The 23,971-nt window shown below is 46.2% G+C and overlaps 1 protein-coding gene across 6 annotated transcripts in view; it reads left to right on the top strand.

The window, feature by feature from the left end:
• Window positions 1-23,971, top strand: part of Tmem43 (Transmembrane protein 43) — a 68,503-nt gene that overhangs the window by 20,691 nt on the left and 23,841 nt on the right. For 4 of the 6 annotated variants that reach the window (XM_077632950.1, XM_077632952.1, XM_077632948.1 and 1 more), the window contains 5 exons: window positions 1,045-1,176; window positions 1,349-1,443; window positions 16,000-16,049; window positions 21,398-21,464; window positions 23,636-23,706. In XM_077632950.1, coding sequence (XP_077489076.1) covers window positions 1,045-1,176; window positions 1,349-1,443; window positions 16,000-16,049; window positions 21,398-21,464; window positions 23,636-23,706 — 415 coding nt within the window. The remainder of the gene's footprint in view (window positions 1-1,044; window positions 1,177-1,348; window positions 1,444-15,999; window positions 16,050-21,397; window positions 21,465-23,635; window positions 23,707-23,971) is intronic. The other 2 variants (XM_077632947.1, XM_077632949.1) reach the window with 1 other exon arrangement.

Genomic DNA, 23,971 nt, shown 5'->3' with positions numbered 1-23,971 from the left:
TCTACTTGTTCACTGGTCTCTTGTCTTGTTGCGCTACTGGTCAGAAGTCATCACATCATCATCATCATCAGCCTGACTACGCCCACCGCAGGGCAGAGGTCTCTCCTATGTCTCTCTGATTAACCCCCTCTTTTGCCAGCTGCGCCCACCGTATGCCCCCAAGCTTCTTAGTCTCATCCGCCCACCTAGCTTTCTGCCGCCCCCTGCTCTGCTTGCCTTCTCTTGGAATCCTCTTCGTTACACTTAAGGACCAGCGGTTATCCTAGCCTTCGCATTACACGCCCTGTGCAAGCCCATTTTTTGCTCTTCATTTCGACTAGGATATCTTTAACCCGCATTTGTTTCCTCACCCACTCTGCCTGCTTCCAGTCTCTTAACGTTGCACCTGTCATTTTTTTTTATGGACCAACAAGCCCAAATTTCATTGTTACTCAAATAATTCTCTGAAGCATGTATTCTCACAGCTAAACATTTATTCATGTCTAATTATCAGTTAGAAAAGTAAGCAAATGTTGCAGTGTTTACATTCATGTAGCAACTTTGAGGCGCTGTGTCCACATAATGTGGACGCGAATAAAGTATGATTGAATATGAATGTTTTTGCGTAATTTTTTGCACAGCACTTCCACTTGCTCCGCTGATAGTTTATGCAAATGATGATTTATGCAAAAAAAAAGATTTTTCCTTTCAGCAGATTTAATTGGCGCCTGAAGGGGATGTTTAATGAGTTGGAAGGGCATTACACAAGTGACAAGAGCTCCATGAGGTGCATGTGACATGTGATGTGTCATATGCCATATGGCTGTTGGGAGTCATGCTGCAAGGAGCCGCGTAACTCTCAGGCCATGTGACATGTTGGTCGTGTGACCTGGCTGTGGGGTGATGGCATCTCACGTCAGTGATAGCCAGAAGATTTCAGGGTTGATTCTGGCAGCAGCAGCCAATTGACTCAACCAACTTTTCACATGGTGTCTGCCACGCATGCTAGTCTTCTGCATGTGCCAGTGCCCTGAGTGCAGCCACTGTGGCACCCCGTTTTTGCAGCACAGGGCTGGCGCCTTATCCAAGGCACTTGACCAGGCCCTGGAGCAGGTGGTGCACATTGAGGAGAATGACGCCACGCCAACAAACTCCACACGCCTCATCCACGTCACGGGCCACCTCTCGTCCCACCAGGCAAGCTTCTCGGCCTGCGGGCCCTCAGGTTGTGGCGTCCATTCTGCCTTGCGGCTCTCGGAGATGTAATGCTATCGCAGAATCGTGTTAAAATTGTCAAGATTTGAGGGGAGAAATTTTTATCTGTTCACATTTTCCCATAAACATTTCACTGTGCCATAATGTCTTTCAGGAAGCAACCGATGAGGCATACAACGTGTCTGTTGCTGCGGTGAAACTGCGGCGCCTGGTGGAGATGTACCAGTGGGTGGAGAGGAGCACATACCGGTAAGTGAGTGATAGCACTACAGGGCTGGCACAGCACTGAATCTTCTTTTTTTTTTGGAAGACTTGCCATGTGGCATAAGCAGAGGCTGTCGAGTATCTAAAGTAGGCCGTGGAGGCTGTTCTCATCCAGAAACTTGATCAGGCTCCTGCTCTTAATGTTGCCCATTAGCCACAAGGAAAAATGTTCCTCCCTGGTAGCCGTAAGTCCAGCCTCCAGTAATTGTCGTCTTCTTGAATCCTGCATTCCTGGGCACATCCACAAAAGGTGGTGAAGATCCATTTCACGGTTCGCATGGAACATTTGGGACATGTGCTGGGCACTGCATCTTCCTGAGAGCCCCATCAGCACATCACTGACGGGTAAAGGGCTACGTCAGCCCTTATTTTTCTAATGGATCTCTTCATCCACTTCTATGTGGATGTTTCAGTGGTATACTGATTGGTTTTGGTTTATGAGATTTAACATCCCGAAGCAACTCAGACTATGAGGGACACCGTACTGGAGGGCTTCAGATATATTCAACCATCTGGGGTTCTTTAACGTCCACTGGCATCACGTAATACACAGGCCTCTAGAATTTTGCTTCCACTGAAATGCAACCGCTGCGGCCAGGATTGAGCTCGCATCTTTCGGGTCAGCAGCTAAACATCATAACCACAGAGCTACTGCAGCGGCTAGTGACATAGTGGTATCGGGGCTCATGTCATTCGTTCTTCACATCTTGTGGCTGCAAAGGGTTGCTTTTACAGTGAAAGCCCCAGATGTGCCCTTTGAAAGACTGCTGAAAGTTGTCCAGGAGCGTTTATGGCTAAGTGATGCTACATATAGCACATGTTGCCGGGTGTCAGCCAGTCATGCAATAGGTACAAAATTTCCCATGGCCTGGTGCGTAGTTTCTCTGGAGTGGAATGCTTGCAAAATAGGTCTCTGACCACACCTTGAGTAACCCAGCATACCTTGTGCCTTGACACTCTTTGGCCAAAACTGCCCTTGGAGCATTTAGATAAAAACACACACATATAGCACAGCTTAAAAAATACACTGCTGCCAATTTCAAAGCATTTTGATGCTTTGTCAGCTTCCACTGCTGAGGTGAGCGTAACTATCAGACCAGACACACTGTGATGACGATGAGGACTCATGTTGTCTGTCGAAGGCGTAATGGAAATGGAAGAGGAGCCTTGAGTGGTTCTGCATTTTCTTATTTTAATTTCCGGTGGAAACAGCATGGAAGATAAAATGTTGCCTCAGCTGCGGCACAGCTAGGGGTCACTGGTTGGTGGCTGGCTATGCATTGTACTGGTTCTCAAGGTGTGACATTTCCCTTAGTGTTGCGCCGTGTTTCCTTCTTTGCCACACCAAGTAGATGCAGTTTTACACAAGATGCTTGTGTTGTTGTTTTCAAATAGATGATAATGATGATTATGATGATTATGGATTTTTATGCCGCAAGGGCATCTATGGCCAAAGAGCGCCACGGCACAAGGTATTTTCGATTTCTCAAGGTGGGGTCAAAGGCCAATTTTAAAAGCAGTTTCACCCTAAATAAGCCGAGCACCAGACCAGGGGAAAACTTGTACCCATTGTATCACCGGTTCGTACCTGGCGGCACTGGAGATCAAACCCCGCACCTCCCGCATACGAGGCGGGTGTTCAACCACTCGGCCACCGCTGAGGTATAATCAAGCATCTCAAACATCTGCCATTACGTGGTAAACCTCCAAATAAAGCCCCAGTATATCGGAACTTGCATGCATGCTAACTAATTCGTAAAGTTTTCATTTATTTTTCAAGTAGGAGCATAAAAAGAGATATTCAGGGTTTTGGTTGCAGTTTTTCTGGAAGAAAGTGGTGAACGAAATGAAGGTTTCAATAGAAGTTTTGTGCTTGGAACATATCAATACCTTTTTGACAGCTAGTAGAGTTAGGTGAGCATTTGGTCAGGGTAGTGAAAAACACTTTTGTGGCTTCCGTGCTGCATGGGTCGCATATGGCACTCATAACATGCTGCTGCAGAGTTTGCGCTCATAACTGGGCTGTGATGCAGTGTATTTGGTCATGCCTTGAGCATCACCCTGCGTGCATTGAATGTACAGGGCTTCAAGAGCGAAAAAAGAAGCATGCTAACATGCTCTCTTAGACAGCATGCTAGCGTGCTCTTTGGTAGCGCCTTAGTCAACTTTAGCTCAACATTATATCTGTATCACTCTATGTGCTGTTAATGCATGATACCAATTTTAACCTGACTTACCTTGTTCCTCTACGCCTTCTCATGAAGTGTAACCACGTTTCATGCTGCATTTGTGGTTACATGAAATTCTTCTCGGTCTTATTGATTGGTGGTGGCTGCAGCTCAGCATGTGATGGGTGCATAATATTCAAGTGCCATTTGTTTGCGTTTTTGTCCCTACTACACTTCTTGTCCCTGTAAGGCTTGGCTCTCATGGGGCGTCTTCGTATATTAAGTGCACTGTGTCTCATTCTAGTGCGTTTGCTTTGCCGGGAAATAACGATTGAGAATGGTTGGAAGGAACCCTGAGGACTTTTCATCATTTCCCGTTGTGACTGTCAAAGCGAATACTAGAACCTGCAGTTTTTGAACTGCAGCTCTGACAGTGTTTGGAGTCGAAGAGTTTGTTGTGCATACCACCTCTGATTTATATACTTCAGCATGCTTTCATTTAAGATTTGCTATGCATGTCGAAAAGAATTTTTTCTAAATGTGAAGAAAAATCAGCTTTCCGAATAGAGTGGGTGCATCTAAGTTTAACTTTCAGGAGAAAATTTTTTTCTTTAAAAAAAATTTGCTTGCCACTACGGTCTGCTAATTTTTCATTTTCATTCAAATGTAACATCTCAGATGAACTTAGCAAACACACATTGTGTGGGCAACACTTTTTCAGGCAAACGCTGGTTGAAGAATAATATGTTGCACTGGTTTCTTTTTTAAAATGTTTAATACTTGGCAAATGGCACAACTTGATGCTAGGCATTTCTTTTTCACATTAATTTCGGCCTTTCTTTTCGAAGAGTACCAGACATCAAATTTTACGAGAGCTGTTAAGTGCCTGTTCCTGAGTTTCGCGTTGTAGTAGTAGTAGTACATTGTAGTCATTGGTGCAACCGGTGGGTGCATTGCTATGGGAACTGCTGAGAGAGTGGTTGCAGTGGGAGGAGGAGGGTATCGGAGGAATCCCCAACCAGAGGATGGTTACTGTGGAAGGAGGAGGGGTAAAGTTAACCTTGTTTTCCAGTTTTAATCAGAGTGTATCCTGCAGGATCATTAAAATATAAATGCTTGTTTCTACGACATTGCAGTGTTTAGTTCTTCCAACATGCAGCAAGATCTTTTCATTTTGACGATAATCTCATGACATATTTAAGTCATTTGTCAGTCCCTTTAAGGCAGTAGGCTTCGCTATGTTTTTTTAGTGCTTTTTCCAGGGGATGGCGAAACTGGCGCATTGTATGGCATTTTCACAGGCACCCGTTTCTCCCTGCATGCTTGTAAACTGTTCACTTCTTCTAAGACAACTTTTGTTTCTCGGTAGCACTTCATGCAGTAAACACTAGTTGAACTCAAGCTAGCCTGTTGGTGCTCTTAATTTATTCTGTGTTCATTTGCGCGAGTCATGTACCATGCATACTGGTATGCATTCAAGTTCAAGGGTGCGCATGGAAATGAGAACTGAGAACAAAGAATTCACGATCTCGTATCTGTGTCACAGAGGGCTGTTGAACTGTTTGCACAGCTGTGGGCAGTTGCCGTTTCTTTCAGCGTGTTTTACAGCGACAGCTGTTGGGGTACGCGGGTCTTAAAATGCTAAAAAAATCGCGAAAGATTCGGTTTTCTAAAGATCACATTTTCGGCATGTTTATGCATTCACCCGTCTCTGTTAAAAATATCAAAGTCCTACTTCATCTAGAAATAAAAAAAAAATGAAATTTTATGCACCCATGCGACTAAAAAATTCTAAGGACGATTACGATACTCTCTAATGTGAAATTTGAGCTCTGTAGGTGTTTTGATTTTGCGATATATTGAGGTAAAGAATGTGAGAGCTACGTCTGTGTATGTACAGTTACAAAGAACTCTATTTTTCACGGACACTCTTTCTTCAAGTAACTCTCCTCTCCCAGTCATTCATTGTCGTGAAGGTGGCTTTGTGGTTGGAGAAATGGATGGAGATATGTTGAGCCTGCAGCACTAATGCATGGTTCATAAGAAGATGGTTTACACTAGGAAGACAAGGTTGTGAGTGGCGTGGCGGATGCGGACAATCAATCGCATGCAGCTTATTTCACAGCACTGCTGCGAACGGAGCGAAGCTTGGCGCGACTGCGAGGAGGCAGCGCTTGGGTGCGCTTGCCGCCACAGACTACCTCTTCTCCCCTAGCCATCTACCTCTGCACATGCAGGGGCGATAGATGAAAGCACGCACGGCACGCACGTACCACTCTGGCGCCATCTATAAGCGAGCAGCAGTACTTTCGCTCACTCGGCACAACCTGTCTCGGGGGGAGCGCGTTCACTCTCTTCTCCTCACCTTGCGCTCGGTTACACTGAAGGGGACACAGCTTGACTCCTGAGTGGGCGCATAAGACACCTGAATCGTGCTGTGAGGGAAGGGATAAAAAAGGGAGTGAATCGGGATTCGCGGTCATTTTCGCCTTCATTTTCGCGGTCTTCTGAAAGCTCCCTTCCTCCGCTATGTTTCCTCTTTGGTGATGGTGAAATAACTTTATTTGCACCCATCAAGGATTCAGAGGGCAATGAAGACTTGAATTTTGACTGCCGTCATCTTCCTCCCCTTTCAGCAGGCTGGAATCCCTTGGGATTCAGCGGTGTGCAGGGCCAGACGGATAACTTTTTTTCTTCTTCTTTCTGGCTTAACATTAAAGCCTCGAAGGACTCTATATTCCTGTCTGCTTCATTGTGGCTAGGGCATGTCCACACGATGTGGATCATGTCTGTAATTTCATCACACTGTTTACACCTCAGGTCTCGGATCACTGATGCCATCTGCTTAGTGCTAGTTGGTTGGGAAAAACCCCCGCTTGTAACTTTCTCCATATGACCTCTTCCTTTCTGCTGAGGCCCTTGCATGCTCCAGGTAGTGCCTGTCTTCCTAATCTGTAATGACTAAGAATATCTTGGTACGTGTTCAGCTCCTCATCCATCTGAAGGGGTCTGCTCGACGAGACCACACTGGAATCCCAGTGTGCGAGTCCTTGGGCCAATGCGTGCGCTGTCTTGTTTCCTCGGAGGCCCTCGTGGGCCGGAGTCCATATGAGGTTCATTAGCTCTGCTGGTGTCGGGCCGGCAGTTAGAATGTTTACTGGTTCGGTAAATACCCTGCCTGCGTTGTAGTTGCAGATAGCCGATTGGGAATCTGTTATAATTACCCTGACATTCTGTTGAGTTAGGGCCAGCACAGTGGCTACCTCCTCAGCCACTGTTGCGTCCCTCTGTCGGGTACTGCAGCACGAGACTTGGTCTCCGCCCTCCCTGGTTGCTAGGGCTACGAAGCCCGTTCTGCCTTTGTATTCCACCGCATCTGTGTAAGCCACGTCCTGTCCATTGGGTAGCTTTTTCCATAGAGCTTTCGTAGAGCTGTAAAGCTCTGCTCTTTCGTCTACCCTCATGGTGTACCGGATGCATGTGCCTTGGGAGTGGTGGGATTCTGATTTTGTCCATTAGGTCTGTTGGGATATTCTCTGTGTGTTTGAGTTGCACTCGAGGTTTGAAGCCTAGCTTTTCTAGTATTTTTAGCCCTGAATGGCTGCGTAGGAGTCGTTTTTGCGTTACTCTGGTAGCCTCAATGAGCTCATCTAGTGTGTTTGAAATCCCCATGTTAGAATTTTCTGGGTGGATATGTACAAGGGGAGGCCCAGGGCAGTTTTGACGCCTTTTCTGATTGGTATTTCAATCTTGTACTTTTCTGCTTTGGTTAGCTGTAGGTATGGTGCCATGTATGTGATTCTGCTGATTAGGAATGATTAGACTAGTCTTAAGAGGTTCATCTCCTTCATTCCCGCATGTTTATTTGCTATTCTTTTGAGTAACCTACACCAAAAAATCGCCGCTGTGCGGTTGCTCACGTCATTCTGGCGCCGACAGCTCTCGAACGTCGGGAGAGGGGATGCCGACGCAGCTCGGAGAGTCCGTTTCCTAGGGCAACGTTGGCGGGCAGACCCGACAGCAGGAGCATGCGGGAAGAAGCAGGTGCCTCCGCGAGCGGCGAAACCGCAAGCTCTCTCCTCTCACGCAGCCATGTTGCCTCTCTCAGACTCCCCCTCTCTCCCCACTCCCCTCGTAGCACCCTTGTGCGAGGTGGGGGTGGCTGCTTCCGTAATCGCGCTATCAGCAATCGAAATGTTCTCTACGTTTATGACTTTTAGTAGTGATTATTTACTGTAAACATTTCCGAGGTGATATCACCTAAGTCCGTTTATTATTTTGGTTTCTGTTGTGCATTGCCATTTTAAGTCTTCACGCGAAATCTGCACGTAACAAGAACATGGACGTAAAGAAAAATCGCGGACTTCTTTAAATATCCTTATATCCAGGTAAAACTATGCTAATAAAGTATTGCCATCGCCTTGGCTAGATTTGAAGTGCACAAATTTTGCTGAATTCCTAATGACTTGCACTGTCTTGCTCTCGGGTAGTATGTGATATTTTCAGTGTTAGTTGACAATTTCAGAATTCAAGACAGTTTTGAAAATGGACATGTCGTCACTACTGGGAAATATCGCAGTGAGGCTACCGACCGACCTTTTAACGTATGGTCAAACTTCAAATGGAATTTTCTCAGCTTTCTTTTTTTTTCTCTAATGCCTTTGCCATACGGAAGCTTTGATAATGCAAACAAATCTTGGTGAACTTGGTATAAATGTTTTCAGCAAGACCCCTGCTACGTCCTAAAGCTTTTCTTTTTTTTTTCATTTAAACTGATAGACTACTTATTTGAGGTGTATTATTTTGCCATATCATCAGTTTCAGTTAGGGTATTTAAAAACCTAATTTATGCTTGGAATCAGCATTCAAAGATACACCTACATGCCAAGTTTCAGCAAGATGTGAAGAAAAATAAAGTTTTTCGAGACTCTCATCCTCCCTTAAGCACTACTCCTGGGTTTCACATCGTAGCAGTAGTAGCATGTTGTAGCCGGCGTAACCGTTGGGTGGGTGCGTTGCCATGGGAACCGCTTGGAGGGTGGTTACCGTTGGAGGAGGAGGGTATGAAAAGAGTGGAGGAATCCCCAACCAGAACATGGTTACAGCGGAAGGAGGAAGTAATGGCGAGAATGCAAGAAGGTGCAACCAGTACGTGCGTGGTTGCCATGAGAACCACCTGACGGGTAGTTACACTACAAGGAGGAGGGTTACCGTAGAAGTAGGAGGTCATGTTGAGAGTGTAAAAAAGCACAAGTGTGTGGCTGCCATGGGAAACACTCGGATTGTAGTTTTCCTGGAAGGGGAAGGGTATGGCGAGAGCGTAGGAAGGTGTAACTGGAGGTGGTCACCACGGGAACTGTCTGGAAGGTGGATATCGTGAAGGAAAAGGGTATGGCAAGAGTGTAGGAATGCATAACCAAAAGGTGGTTATCACAAGAACCATCTTGAGGGTTCCCCGCAGGGGCGCGTCTGCAGTGTGCAGACGTTGGTGAGAATGCAAGAAGGTGCAACCAGTACGTGCGTGGTTGCCATGAGAACCACCTGACGGGTAGTTACCCTACAAGGAGGAGGGTTACCGTAGAAGTAGGAGGTCATGTTGAGAGTGTAAAAAAGCACAAGTGTGTGGCTGCCATGGGAAACACTCGGATTGTAGTTTTCCTGGAAGGGGAAGGGTATGGCGAGAGCGTAGGAAGGTGTAACTGGAGGGTGGTCACCACGGGAACTGTCTGGAAGGTGGATATCGTGAAGGAAAAGGGTATGGAAAGAGTGTAGGAATGCATAACCAAAAGGTGGTTATCACAGGAACCATCTTAAAGGGTTCCCGGCAGGGGCGCGTCTGCAGTGTGCAGACGTTGGTGAGAATGCAAGAAGGTGCAATCAGTACGTGCGTGGTTGCCATGAGAACCACCTGACGGGTAGTTACCCTACAAGGAGGAGGGTTACCGTAGAAGTAGGAGGTCATGTTGAGAGTGTAAAAAAGCACAAGTGTGTGGCTGCCATGGGAAACACTCGGATTGTAGTTTTCCTGGAAGGGGAAGGGTATGGCGAGAGCGTAGGAAGGTGTAACTGGAGGGTGGTCACTACGGGAACTGTCTGGAAGGTGGATATCGTGAAGGAAAAGGGTATGGCAAGAGTGTAGGAATGCATAACCAAAAGGTGGTTATCACAGGAACCATCTTAAAGGGTTCCTGGCAGGGGCGCGTCTGCAGTGTGCAGACGTTGGTGAGAATGCAAGAAGGTGCAACCAGTACGTGCGTGGTTGCCATGAGAACCACCTGACGGGTAGTTACCCTACAAGGAGGAGGGTTACCGTAGAAGTAGGAGGTCATGTTGAGAGTGTAAAAAAGCACAAGTGTGTGGCTGCCATGGGAAACACTCGGATTGTAGTTTTCCTGGAAGGGGAAGGGTATGGCGAGAGCGTAGGAAGGTGTAACTGGAGGGTGGTCACCACGGGAACTGTCTGGAAGGTGGATATCGTGAAGGAAAAGGGTATGGAAAGAGTGTAGGAATGCATAACCAAAAGGTGGTTATCACAGGAACCATCTTAAAGGGTTCCCGGCAGGGGCGCGTCTGCAGTGTGCAGACGTTGGTGAGAATGCAAGAAGGTGCAACCAGTACGTGCGTGGTTGCCATGAGAACCACCTGACGGGTAGTTACCCTACAAGGAGGAGGGTTACCGTAGAAGTAGGAGGTCATGTTGAGAGTGTAAAAAAGCACAAGTGTGTGGCTGCCATGGGAAACACTCGGATTGTAGTTTTCCTGGAAGGGGAAGGGTATGGCGAAAGCGTAGGAAGGTGTAACTGGAGGGTGGTCACCGCGGGAACTGTCTGGAAGGTGGATATCGTGAAGGAAAAGGGTATGGCAAGAGTGTAGGAATGCATAACCAAAAGGTGGTTATCACAGGAACCATCTTAAAGGGTTCCCGGCAGGGGCGCGTCTGCAGTGTGCAGACGTTGGTGAGAATGCAAGAAGGTGCAACCAGTATGTGCGTGGTTGCCATGAGAACCACCTGACGGGTAGTTACCCTACAAGGAGGAGGGTTACCGTAGAAGTAGGAGGTCATGTTGAGAGTGTAAAAAAGCACAAGTGTGTGGCTGCCATGGGAAACACTCGGATTGTAGTTTTCCTGGAAGGGGAAGGGTATGGCGAGAGCGTAGGAAGGTGTAACTGGAGGTGGTCACCACGGGAACTGTCTGGAAGGTGGATATCGTGAAGGAAAAGGGTATGGCAAGAGTGTAGGAATGCATAACCAAAAGGTGGTTATCACAGGAACCATCTTGAAGGTTCCCCGCAGGGGGGCGTCTGCAGTGTGCAGACGTTGGTGAGTGGCGACACCACGGGTTCCCGAGCATCCGCAGGGACATCCCCGCAGGGGGATGATGGTGAATAGTGCAAAATGCATCACCACAGACCCGAGCACCCGCGCTTTGCCGTGCGTGGCATCGCCGTGTCCGGGGAAAAAGGGATCCTGGTGGTTGAGCCAGTGCTGACCGTTTGGACTTTTAAGGCCCCTCGGCGGAGGCAACACACCACTTTGGCCCCAGCTTCCTGTAGACAGCACCTCCGGCCTGACCCGACCGGGGGAAATCGGCAGTTGCCTTTTCCTATCCTCCCCTCTATCTTTCATTTTCCTGCCCCTTTCTCACAACTCCCCTGTTTCCTACTAACTTCCTTGTTTTTCCTTTTTCCCAGCGACAAGGGTTAACCTTGTGTGGCCAACCACCCTGAGTTGCGTCATATTGGGTTATAGTTGAGGTGTACAGCTGGCGTGGGCAGGACTTGCTTGCACTTTCCTGCCCCGTCCCGTCGTAGGGCTCCTTGGTGAGTGGCTGGCACCACAGCCGAACAACATATACATTTTATGGCTCCCCCCCTCCCACAAATTGATCACCCTCACAAAAAACGGCGGACCGATAGAACTGCACAGTTATTCGAGAAACCAACAAATTTTCCAAAGTATTACGTTCTTCATAGTGAAGAAACAGAAAAGGCTGCGAGAACCGTGTCTCCTTTCCTGGGGTCGAAATGCCTAACAGAAGCCTTGGGTCCAGGCTACAAACTGTCCAAAATGGCTAGTGGCGATCTACTTCTTGAACTGAGAAACATAGTCGAATACATGGAACTTTCCGGCCTAGTGCCCATCGGGGAAATCGCTGTATCAATTACAGCACACCGGTCTCTAAAAACCATCTGGGATGTGATTTCCGAATCAGATTTGATCCACCTCACTGAGGAAGAGATGCTTGAAGGTCTAAGAGAGCAAAATGTCATAAATGCGCATCGCGTTAAAATAAATAAGAAAGACAAAGAGGTACCCACAAAAGATCTGGTCCTGACATTCAACTCCAGCACACTTCCCGAGTCCATAGAAGCAGTACAACATGAATGAAGCAGGCTATCTCAAAATTAACGTCAGACATTACATTTCAAATCCGCGAAGATGCTTCAAATGCCAACGGTACGGTCATGGGTCGCAAAGCTGCCGTGGCCACGAAACTTGTGCCAGATGTACCTCAAAGGAACATGCTTCCGAAAACTGTGAAGGTAATCACCCCGCCTATTCAAGGGCATGTTCCTCATGGAAGAATGAGAAAGAGATCATTACAATGAAGACTAAACCAAATATCATATTTAAGGAAGCACAATGATTCTTCCATGCAAAGAACAGCTTCAACTTTTCCACAAAAACAAACTTTGCTGATGTGGTGTGCAGGGGTGATGTGCCACACAGCACTCTGGCAGCTGCCAAGGGCATGTTCACCAAGCCTATGGCAGGGCCATCCAAGGCCCAGTCAGGGACAGCGAAAGCTGCTCTGCCATCTCCAAAGCAGGGAGTTCCAGCCGATGGGTCGGCCTCCCGGAACACTTCCCCCCACCGAGGCAGGCCTAAAACTCAGACATCTGCGGCTTCGCGGTCTTCCAGCACCTCTGGTGAGGTGGTGGATGTAGCTCCCAGTCCATCCGCTTTGAAGCGGAACAGCTTTCTCGAGCGAAAAAAAGACAGGGCCCTGATAACGCGCCCAGAAAATTAAATTCCTTTCGTTCCATTCCCACCCAAACACAAACCCCAAAAACACAAACATGACTTTTGTGGTTCGATGGGACTGTCGAGGACTGTTAAGAAATTACAGTGACGTAACACATATTTCAGGGTCAATGATAGCCATTGCTTTGTGCCTTCAGGAGACCAATCTTGGTCCGCAACATGTGAATATCTTAAAACAATATAAAACTTATCGACGCGATCGCGAGCATGCAAATAGACTCTCAGGAGGCGCCACAATTGTCATTCGAAGCGGCGTCCCTGCTCAAGAAATCAAACTCGACACAAAAAAAACTTGAGGCAGTTGCGGCAAGCATCGTTACCTACAAAACAATAACTATGTTCTGTATATCTTCCACCATACATCACATTAACAATCCAAGATTTAGAACGCCTGATCAATGAACTGCCGGAGCCATATATGGTGGTTGGTGATTTTAACGCTCACTCTCCATTTTGGGGAAGCGAACGATGTGACTCAAGGGGACAAATAATCGAAGATTTTATCCTTTCAAAAAATGTCTGTCTTTTAAATACGGGAAAAGCCACATATTGTTGCCCAAGCTCGGCAAAATTGAGCTTCCTCGATTTAGCTCTCACATCACCATCTCTTTTTAACGATTTTAAACGGGACGTTTTAAATGACCCTCTGGGAAGTGACCACCTACCTACTGTCACTTGCCTCTCATCGTCTACTTCAGTCATCTCCACAAGACCACGGCGCTGGAAACTTCACCTCGCCGAGTGGTCACTTTTTACAGCAGGTGCCACTCTAGAAAAAGAATTTTGTCAAGACCTCAGCATAGGTGAAATTAATGAAAAGCTTACTACATGCATAATATCGGCCGCTACACTAGCGACAGAGCATGCCTTTTACAAATCTATAGTTTTCTGGTATGCTCTAAGCTGGACTATGGGTGAGTAGTCTATGGATCAGCAAGAACACCCTACCTTAAACGATCAGACCCTGTTCATAACTTTGGTGTTTGCTTATCATCTGGAGCATACAGAACATCCCCAGTAACCAGCATTTACGTTGAAGCTAATGAGCCTGCTCTAGAGGATCGAAGAATCGCACTTGCATGTCTTAAAAATCCGTTCTCTTCCGAAACATCTCTGCCATCCTATTGTCACCAAGTGCCCATCCTAAAGACTATTCAACAACAAACCAAATTTTATCCGGCCTTTAGTACTGCGCTTTGAAGATAAATGCCAAGTCAGCTGTACTAAACTCTCTACCTAACATCGCATCACGACAAGACCATCTGCCTCCTTGGTACAGCCTCCCTGCACTATATGACTTCGCACTGACGCATTTACACAAAAAACAAACTCCACACGAGCACATACTACAAGAATACTTTACACTGCAAGAAAAATATGACACCTATACTGAATTTTACACTGATGGCTCAAGAACAAGAAATCATGTTGGAAGTGCAGTATTCAAGGAAACATTGAAAAAATAATAAGGCTGCCAGAGTGCGTATTGATTTTTACTGCCGAGTGCTATGCTGTCTTCATAGATGTAGAACAAATAGTATGAGAGAACATCAAGAACAGTATCATTTACACTGACTCTCTTAGTATGCTTAAAGCACTGCACTCTAGAAATGCTGCTGAACCCATAATAGGAAACATCATACATAATACAGTTAAAAACATAACATTAAATTCTGCTAGGTCCCCAGACATGTCGGAATAGTTGGTAATGAAAAAGCAAATGCATGCGCAGCAAAATTATGATTTGGTCAAATAAAACACTTGAACATACCGCACAGGGATTGCTTGAAATTCATACACAGTAGAGTGAGAAATAACTGGCAGGCTACTTGGGAGGAGCAAGTAAACAACTACATACCGTAGAGCCCATTTTGGGAGAATGGAAATCTTCTAGACATCAGGAACGTTTTACAGAAGTTATTTTATGTCGTCTACGCATTGGACACACACAACTTCCTACTCACAAAACAAAACAAACCTCTCTGTGAAATGTGTGGCAATGAGCTCACAGTAAACCACATTTTAATTTCATGTACAAAACTTGAACAACTAAGAAAAAGGTATTTTAGAACAGTCTACAATGAATACATCCCATTACACCCCATGTTGCTTTTAGGTGATCAAGCACTTTTTGATTTGTCAAACATTTTTAACTTCCTCAAGGAAGCCAGTGTTTCGAACAAACTGTAGGCAATAAAAGCACCAACCTTGTGTTTGGCGCATCATAGCCTTAATTGCTTTTGCGCCATTAAACTCAATATAACTAACTATCTTGAGGGTGGTTACCATGGAAGGAGGAGGGAGAGCATGGCGAGAAGGGAAGAATGTAGCATGGTCTACCTGTGGGAGCTGCTGCGAAATTCGCCAGCCAAGGAGAGTGTCACCGGTGGTGTCCTGCGCCAAAGCAGTGGACCGGACTGGAGAGTTGTTTGTGAAACGAGTATGTTTGAAAAACTAAAAAGAGCGCTTCAGAACTATACAGAGATGAAGTCGATCTCATATTCTCTACCTCAACATATCATGCAACGTAAATACCTAAACAGCTGTCTCTGAATCTCACGATACACAGTGGTATTTATTCTGTCAATTTTTTTGTATGTTTATGTTTACTTGATATGTTTTTATCGCATCAGTGTTTGTAGGGAAATACGCTCTGTGTAGCTGAGAAATATCGCGACCATCTGTAAATAGGATGTTGCAATGACTTGAATGTGACCGGCCTGCAATTTGCAAATATTTTACGTGGTTCTAAAAGCCGATATTTTTTAGTATTCGTTGACCCAAAATTTTATGCAACGACCAATGGACAAGAAGGGGTTGTAAATTTATGAAATTCTGCATGCTGTAATCACTTTGACCTCTTTGGCACTGTTTTTGTGTGTGTGTGTGTGTTTTTCATTCCAGGCGGTTTACCGGTTTCAGCCTGTCCTCTTGCTCAGACAAGCTGGCTTCATCATGGTCAGTGCAGAGCATGGCAGGAGGCATTGATGGCATGGGTCTTTGGGCTTTTTTCCTTTTTCTTTTTCATTTTACCTCTGTTTCCAGTGGCACTTGGCATTAGCGTCTTCCGTCTTTGCACAAAGTATAGTCCTCAGTGTCTCTTCAGAGAGACCGATTGCAGGCAGATGACATCAGCTTAGGATGTGGAAGGTGGACTACTCACGTGTGGAACAGGGCGCCCCTGGTCGCTTATGACAGAGGTCGTGCTACATGCATGGCCCTGTCTAGTCACTAGTTTGCTCCAGTGGTTAGTGTGGCATAGGCTCAAGAAAGCCTGCAGTGCCTGTCTTCTCCTCAGTGCCTTGCACTTTCCCCTCTGCTCTGCAGGCAGTATGCTGACTCAGATGGAATTGCCATGGAGCAAGACTTCGCTTATGGTAAGCGCACTGAGAAAGCACCTCATTTGCATGTGAAGACGGGGTGGTCAGAAGCAGTCACAAAAGCCTTCATTTGCTTGGCTACATTTCAGCTTAAAATAGAAAGGGGCTCAGGGTTGTGCCAGCATGTTGTTGATTCGGGGCCATAAAAGAGACAAGAACAGTGTAAAATGGCTGCGATTGCAGGATCTGAATGTCAAGACTGAGTGGCAATACCAAACTAGGCAAGAGCATTCCTCAGGAACACTACCGGTGTTTTTTTCTATGCAGAAAGACAGCTGCATTGCTGAGAAAGCTGCAAATGAATGTCCCGAAACCCTACCAGATTCAAAGTGCCTGCGAAAAATGAACTGCGCTGCACCGTCACTTCTATGATGTTTTTGCAATCTGACCGATCAGAGATGCCATTTCCAAACACCAAAAACGAGGCTGAAATCAAAAGTCAACAGATCAGTGGTCACGGCAGCAAGGTGCAAATGCAAGCCACCTCTGCCATTTCTATGGGGCCTCTCCAGTGCATCTGTGTCTCATTGCAATGCGCACATATGGCAGAAATAGGTTGCATGGGTGCGAAAGGAACTACAGGAAGAGATCGAGGGCAGCCGCAGACTGCGAAGCAAAGTGCTGATTGCGCTCCCGGACGTATACATCGGCGACCATAATGCGAGCATGTGGCCTTCGGTGCATTGTGAGCTGTCATGTAGTGTACACATAAGCTTCGGGGGTCTCGAAAATATGCGAGCAGCTCCTACTCTCTAACGTATTCATTCAACACCACATCTGAGTGAAAAATTGCACGGGCATTTCTCATCAAATGGCGCACTAAGCTGTCAATTATCGCATGTCTGTTGCCTAACTACACAGTAAATATGATCGCAGACAATCCTTGTGAATTGACTCTGCTGTGGTCGTTGCGATTTCTACGTTTGTGAATTGCTTCCTGTGGGTAACTGAAACGAATATGGGTACGTTCAGCTCAGTTGTACGTGCCACCTGCTGGCCTATAGCTGTCGGCAAGGGATGCACATATTATCTTGACAAAGAGTCAAAGGCTCATCAGCTGGTTGAACATTTTTCTTTCAGCAGCCTGCCTCGCGCACCGGCGCCTCACGTACTGCATGCATGATGACCTGTGCTGGGAAACTTTTTTTTTTCTTGAATGAGCCAAACGAGAGGTGACAGTGCGTACAGGTGGCACTTCTCAGACATTTTTGAGCACATGTAAAAGCATATTTGCTTTCCACTGCGTAGGAAGCATGGAAGGCCGTGCATTCGCACAGCGCTTCACACGTTGACGACGCGCATGCATGCACGTGTCTGCATGAGCTTGTACTAAAAATAAAGAAGCAAACACTGTTTAGTTTCATAACGCCCGCAGCCTGCACAGTAGACTATACGACGACTGTAGTGACGACGGCTGTAGTGAGAATCAAACTGCTTCACCAGCTGCATAGCAAGCACGTACAGCGTGAATGCCTTTGAGAGCTTGCAGTTCTGAACTTGCTGTGTACAACGGCTACACTTAGCTCGAGTGCGTAGAATGCAAGGCGCTCATGTTTGTGACTAACCATTCTCTCCGTCGTCTGTTTTGTGCTGCTTTACTTTCGAGACCCTTCACATTGTCGGCTATGCTTGCCATGCTGCTTTCCTTGTATTTCGCCCATCGAGACGGCGAAATAGTGTTTGTTGGTGGATACGTCACTTGCTGCTGCTGCATGAATCTTCCAGTGGCGGCGCCACATGTACCTCGCTTTTACATAATTTTCTGGCTTGTAAAAGCATTGTTTCCGGTCAGGTGAGCCTACCCTGTCAGCCTAGCTTGAGTTAGTATTCCCATTCAGTGTCCCTTTAAGGTTTCTTGGCTGTACTGTAGGAGCTGCATGAATGCAGATAGGGTGCAGTAGTTAACATAAAAGAAACATTTGTGGTTTCCTCATTTACACTGCAAAAGGGAAAACTGCCAACACACTGCTGTACAGCGAGAGTATCGTTACAAATGCACAAACTACCCTAGGCAAGATTTCTGTTGAAGAAATGAAAAGCAAACAGTCTAAGCTACCCCAGTGAGAATAGGTGCGCTATGATACAGGTGTTGGTAATGTCTGGTGCACTAGTGGTCGTGTCATTTGAGCAATGTAAATGTGGAAAATCCTTATTGCTTTTTATGTGAACTGTGGGTGCTGAAGATTGCTGCCATTGTGCAGGTTTTCTTTTCTGGTGTTATTGCTTTTGACGCATCCTTCCACTTGCAGTTTAATGCTGCCTACTTGTTTAAGCTTACAGCTTTGATTGACAGGCTTGTGATCACTTACTGCCCCACTCCCTCACCCCCTGCACATGTGCACGCACTCACACATGCACACGTGCTTGCTTGCTCCCTCCCTCCTTCCTCACTCAATGTCTCTCTCAATATGCCTAAAGGCCCTTTAAGAGACCGTATTATATGAGAGGGGCAGGCAGTGCAAGGAAGTGCATTCATACCATGATTTAAGCAGCTCAATGCAGCGTCTACAAAATGACAAAAATATACACACTTGCAAACTGGCTGGAAAAGGGCGGTAAAATTCATAAAGGCAGAAGCAAAAATATTAAGTGTACTACAAAATGTGTGAAGCATTGTATGGGCCCTTGGTTTATGTTCCATGTGCATCAGCTCTTGATATTTGGCAAGATTGGTTTTAGTATCTGTGTTGGGCAGTAAGGATGACCTGTGCATTGAAATAGGTATGCACATTGGATCTTGGGGAAAAAATATTCGCATCGGTAGCACAAGTGGGGATAAAGTGTAAAGTAGTAACAAGAATGTGACTGCAGAGCAGTGTAACAACTTGTGTAGCTGAGTGTGACTTTATAGTGCTACAGTGGACTCTCACTAGTTTTAACTCGCTGGACTGAAACTTTGGGTTTGTTCAACTGATGCTTTGTTCCTGTCTACCCCTTGAGTTCAAACTCTGTGTGATTCTGACAAATTTGTGAGTCCCCTTCCAAGTTGACTGTATGATACCAGCAAAATGTGAATAGTTACGAAAACTAGAGTGAAATTTGCAGAGATTCTCTGCCATACTTTTATTTTATGATTATTTAGTGTAGTGTACGCAATCTTCTGTGTTGGCAAAAGGGCTTGTTTCAGATTGCACTTGAGGAGGTTGAGTGAGTAGCCTGCTAGAACAACAAGTAAGCCTAGTATGTGTTGGCGCTATTTTAGGCCAGTCTGTAAATGAACACCTAAGTGCTCTTTTGCAGCCAAAGATCGACTTTGTGATTATGCAAAAGTATATAATGTTTAAATCTTTGATTTGCAATTAGAGACTGACATCAACTTTGCTTTTAAAGCTTTTGAACATCCGCAGTATTGAAGACCATTTGCTTACTGCTGTGATATTGGCCTGAATGATTTCGAGATCAGCATCTTGTGTCGTTTCTCGATAAATTCCACAATAAACAGAAACCCACATTAAGGAGAAGCACCTACTATGGGGGTAATGCTTTGGGTAACTTTCTTTATTACCTCGCAGCAGTATTTGGGTTGCAAGCTTGGACTTAACGTACGAGGACTGCACCACATGCAAAGGTGCAGCATAACGCTGATTTATTCTGGGTGCAAAGGAACACTTTCCAGAAAAGAAACAGTGCATACCCCAAATGCACAAAGAGACTTGTTACGGTTGTTCCAGCCCTGGCTGCAGAATAAAAACCTTTCTGTGCTAACTACAGCCGTCACCTAACACAGTTCAAAGTATCGCAGCCCTGCCTGTGAGACAGAAACATCCTTTTCTCTTATCAGTTATTGCTTAGGGTGGTTCAAAGTGTTCCTGGGGAAACTTCTTGGTTACTCACGCGGAGCCTTGGTCATGTCTCCAGCGGGCTTGTTGCCATCGGAGCCCCGTGTCCTGGGCACATCCATTACAGCCTATGCCACAGCTGTCAACCGCGCGCGCGCGCTCTGGAGCCCTTCATGCCACTACCAAGACACACCGGGAAAAAGCCAAAGCCTGCATGCTTTGTGCACCTCCCACTCATCAAAGGTGCCGCGGTGCTTTATTGCACACACCTAGCCTCCTGTACTACTGAGTGCCTTCAGTGCATGGGTACAGACATACCCACACATGGCGCACTTCGGACACACCATACCTGGCAGTGCACGGGCCCTGCACGTGTTGCTAAATCCCAAGTGATCGGTTGATGCAGAAGCTTCAAGTTCGCCCTGAAATGAAAAAAAAATTCCACATGAATAGCCATTTTAAGTATAGATTTCAGCCACTGTTTCTGTTCATGACGAGAGATGACAAAGAGTTGATTAGTAACGGCATAGTCTAGGTGAAAGACTAGTGCATCATCCTCATTAGTAAGTGGAACATGCATAAGGCCCATTTGCACTTGTCACTCACGAAAGGCTGTCGCTTGCAACTAGAGAGCGGATCTACTGTACCAGTGTTCATACTTGCAAGGGCGACCCGCGGGTGGCTTTTCCAGATTGAAATAAGATTTGCTATCTTGATTGTTGCTGGCAGTGAGAAGCTGGATGTGAAATAAACTTCCTTTCACTTCTGCGACATTGACCATTGGTTAGTGGTTTATGACTCACAGTCGCAAAGCTGCGACTGTTGCTTTTTGACCGATGTGACCATTTATGATAGTCACTCTTCAACCAAAACTGTCGCACAACCTCTACGACTTGCAAATATGAATGAGCCTTCAGATTACAATACAAACCAGAAATACTGATGGCTTTTTAGAAGCGCTGAACTTAAGTCATGAGGAAAAAATATGGGGTCATATACGTTTGTATTACATTTAATGCTTTCTAGCACATTTAATGTAGTGATTTCCAAAATATGAATCACGACTTTTGTTAGCATTCCAGCACAAGTGCCTTTTATTACTATTAAGACGACTAGTCCTTTGGTTAAACCATAGTTTTGTGTCAGTACGTTTTACCTCAGTACGGGAACAATTAAATTAGTGAATTGTTTGGCCCTAGCCAGTTGTTTTTTCTATAGAATGCATTAGAGTAAGAAGACATTGATTGGAAAAAGTGCATTATTCAGTTTCGATTTGATAAACACTGGCTGTCCTGTAGCAACATGTATAGATGATAAAACATGGCATCTAGAAATATGTTGGCATAGGAGCGTTGGTGGAAATGCGAAATGGTGCAAAGAGTGAAAATGATGGAAGGGGTACAAATGAACTCATTGACTAGCAGTTGTAATGATTCTACTCAGTGCATACATCGTTTCGCTTTGTCCTACTGTTTTTTGTGATTCTCACATTTCTTCTCTTTGCCTCGATAGAAATGGCTTACACCCTGTGTATATTGTGATCCCTCATATTCGGTTGTACTTCAGAGCTTGACTGGAGATCTGAGCTTGTGGACAGCACACCTTTCACAAGAGTGTCGTGTGTGAATCCTACGTAAGTCTCTGTGATTTTGCAAATGTTTTCTTCATTGAACTTGGGGTGACCCCCACGCTAAACTTGACGGCAGCTTTTCCTATCAATGGGGGAAGGCTACATGGGTGGAGTGTCTCTGTCTCACTCCGCCAAATAGTTGGCCGCACAATGGTGTGACTGGCATGCTGCTCTCTTCGTGGTAACTTAACTCTGTCTTGGGTGTAGCTGGTGCCATCTGTGGAAGCTTGTTCTAATGAGACATGCATAGTAGATTTATTGTAATCAAGAAAACTGCTTTTTCCTTGACTTTCTGACGTTCAGCGTTAACATTGGAACATTGAAGGGCCACGATGGGCTTTACTGCACAAGTTGGATTTTGGACCCTCATGGATAGATTTTTTATTGAGGGAGGGTGAGGTGCCCAAAGGCCCTTTCCCAAGCGTAGCACCTTGGAAGAACTAAGCACCAGGCTGGGGAAATCTTGCACCCATTAGAAAACTGGTGGGTACCCGGCGGCGGTGGGAATCGAACCGAGCAGTTGTGTTGGAAACGAATAATTAATATTGGCAATATACTATGTTTTTTATAAGAAACTAATATCTACAAGTGGGGAATGTAGTCTGCTGCTTAGGAAGGGAGGACATGTTTTGGCTTGATAGGTTCCATTCCATTGCCAAAAAAATTTGTCACGGAGTATAGCGATAGCGTGGTCAGAAAGTCAGGACCTAACTACTTTGTTGGAGTGAGAGTCTCAGCTATGCAACTTGCTCAGTTTGCATTTTGTACAAATTACGAGCAGTTTAGAGATGACACAGTTTGCTGCTATAGCTCGACGACATTGATGTCCAGCTGCCGAGCAGAAGTGCGGTGTCCAGTCCTGGTCCAATCCTGGTTGTGGTGGCTGCATTCCTCTGAAAGTACAATGCAAAAATCCCATTTTCTGAGATTTCAGTGCACAGTAAGAGCATGTATGTCACCACTACGCGCACTTTTGCGTGCGCTCCGAGACACCCTTGGAGCGTGTAGGGGTAGCGGTCTCGGTCACAAAGGAGATGCCCTCGACTCAGCATGGCAAGCTCAGCCGGAGACGAACTACAAAGTGACAAGGGGGTTGGTCGTCTGGTGCCCAGCTTTCGCCGGTCGCAAGCCAGAGAATGGGTCGGAGCCAAAGGTTCACAAAACAAAACAGTTTATGCAGCTAAGAGACGATACAGAGTATTTCACAATCACTTGTACGAGCAGATACGAAGTGATTTACAAATACAATGCACTTGTGCAAAGTAACAATAGAGAGAGATAACAATTCAACAAAATCTTTGCACCTAAAGTGCACAAATACAGAGAGAGACAAACAAACAAAACACAATTTGTTCACTGGGCACTGTGACAGTCCCGACGATCTGAGGAGCACGACGGGGCCGATCCGCAGGCTGGCGCACATTGCCTCGCTGGTCCTTGGCTGGTTGAGTGGTGTTCTCCCGGAAGTCGAGCGGGCGCGCTTCTCGGAAGCTTAAACGGCTGCTCGGGCTGACCGACAGCAGTTGCAGCCCCTCATTTATAGGCGCAGACCATGCCTGTTTGTTCTTCACACCAAGGCAGGCGCGCACATACATGCAGCTTCGACTGCACAAACTCCTTCTTCTTGCGCCGGGCGCACGACTCCATTGGTCGAGCGCGAAAACCACCTTCTAGAACAATTTAGGTCATTCGCGGCACACTGAGTCATCGGTGCAGGAGGGCAGAGGGTATCACTTTGGCGCGGTCAAGGTTACCCTCTTTCCGTCGACGAGGAAAAACTTCTCCGACATTCGAGAAAAATCGCCGCCGTGCGCGGCCATGCCCCTCTTGGCGCCGCACCGGCAAGCTGAGTTGCAGCAGTACGCAAAGCTGTTTTTGTTTTATTTTACCACGCGCGGCCGCAATTGCTTAGGCGCAGCACCGGGTTTTTAGAAGATGCGCCGAATTTTGGGACAATGTATTAATAGATTAAGATGTAATTTTAGAATGTGCAAAATGAAACGCATTTTAGTAGTTGAGTGTGTTTCAGGTGGTCCTGATCACCATTTAACTAAGCAGTGTTATCCCGATTGCTGCGCACTTGAGCACATCAGAGCAGTTGCTGAACAGCCACCTAGCAAGTGGAGCTCACACTTTTTCTTTCCTTCATGTGGTGGTCACCGCGTGTGCACCAGGGAGTTCCCTGTGAAGAGCAAGGACTTTGTGCTGTCCGAAGTCCAGCTGGGCCAGCTGCAGCTGTCAGATGGTGCGTTCTGCCTCTTTCCTCTTTTCTGCATGTGCCAGTTCATCTGCAGTTTGTACTGGATGCACTGTGAGTGTGCAGAATGTCTGCGATCTCGGTTTCTCAACAGATGCCTTTCTGAGAATTCATTTTCATTTGCTGATCAGGCCAGTGTGCAGTTGTTTGTTCTTTTTTCTCTGGCTGACGAGCTATGTGTGGCTGTCATTGGTTTTGTGTCTTTCGCTGTGGTTATATGTGCACCTTGGCACGGCTCTCTGCAGATTCCCTT

This window comes from Amblyomma americanum, chromosome 7, assembly GCF_052857255.1.
Source record: "Amblyomma americanum isolate KBUSLIRL-KWMA chromosome 7, ASM5285725v1, whole genome shotgun sequence".
Taxonomy (NCBI): Eukaryota; Metazoa; Arthropoda; class Arachnida; order Ixodida; family Ixodidae; genus Amblyomma; species Amblyomma americanum.
Note: the sequence above shows the minus strand (reverse complement) of the source record. Positions and strands in the feature narration are given on the sequence as shown.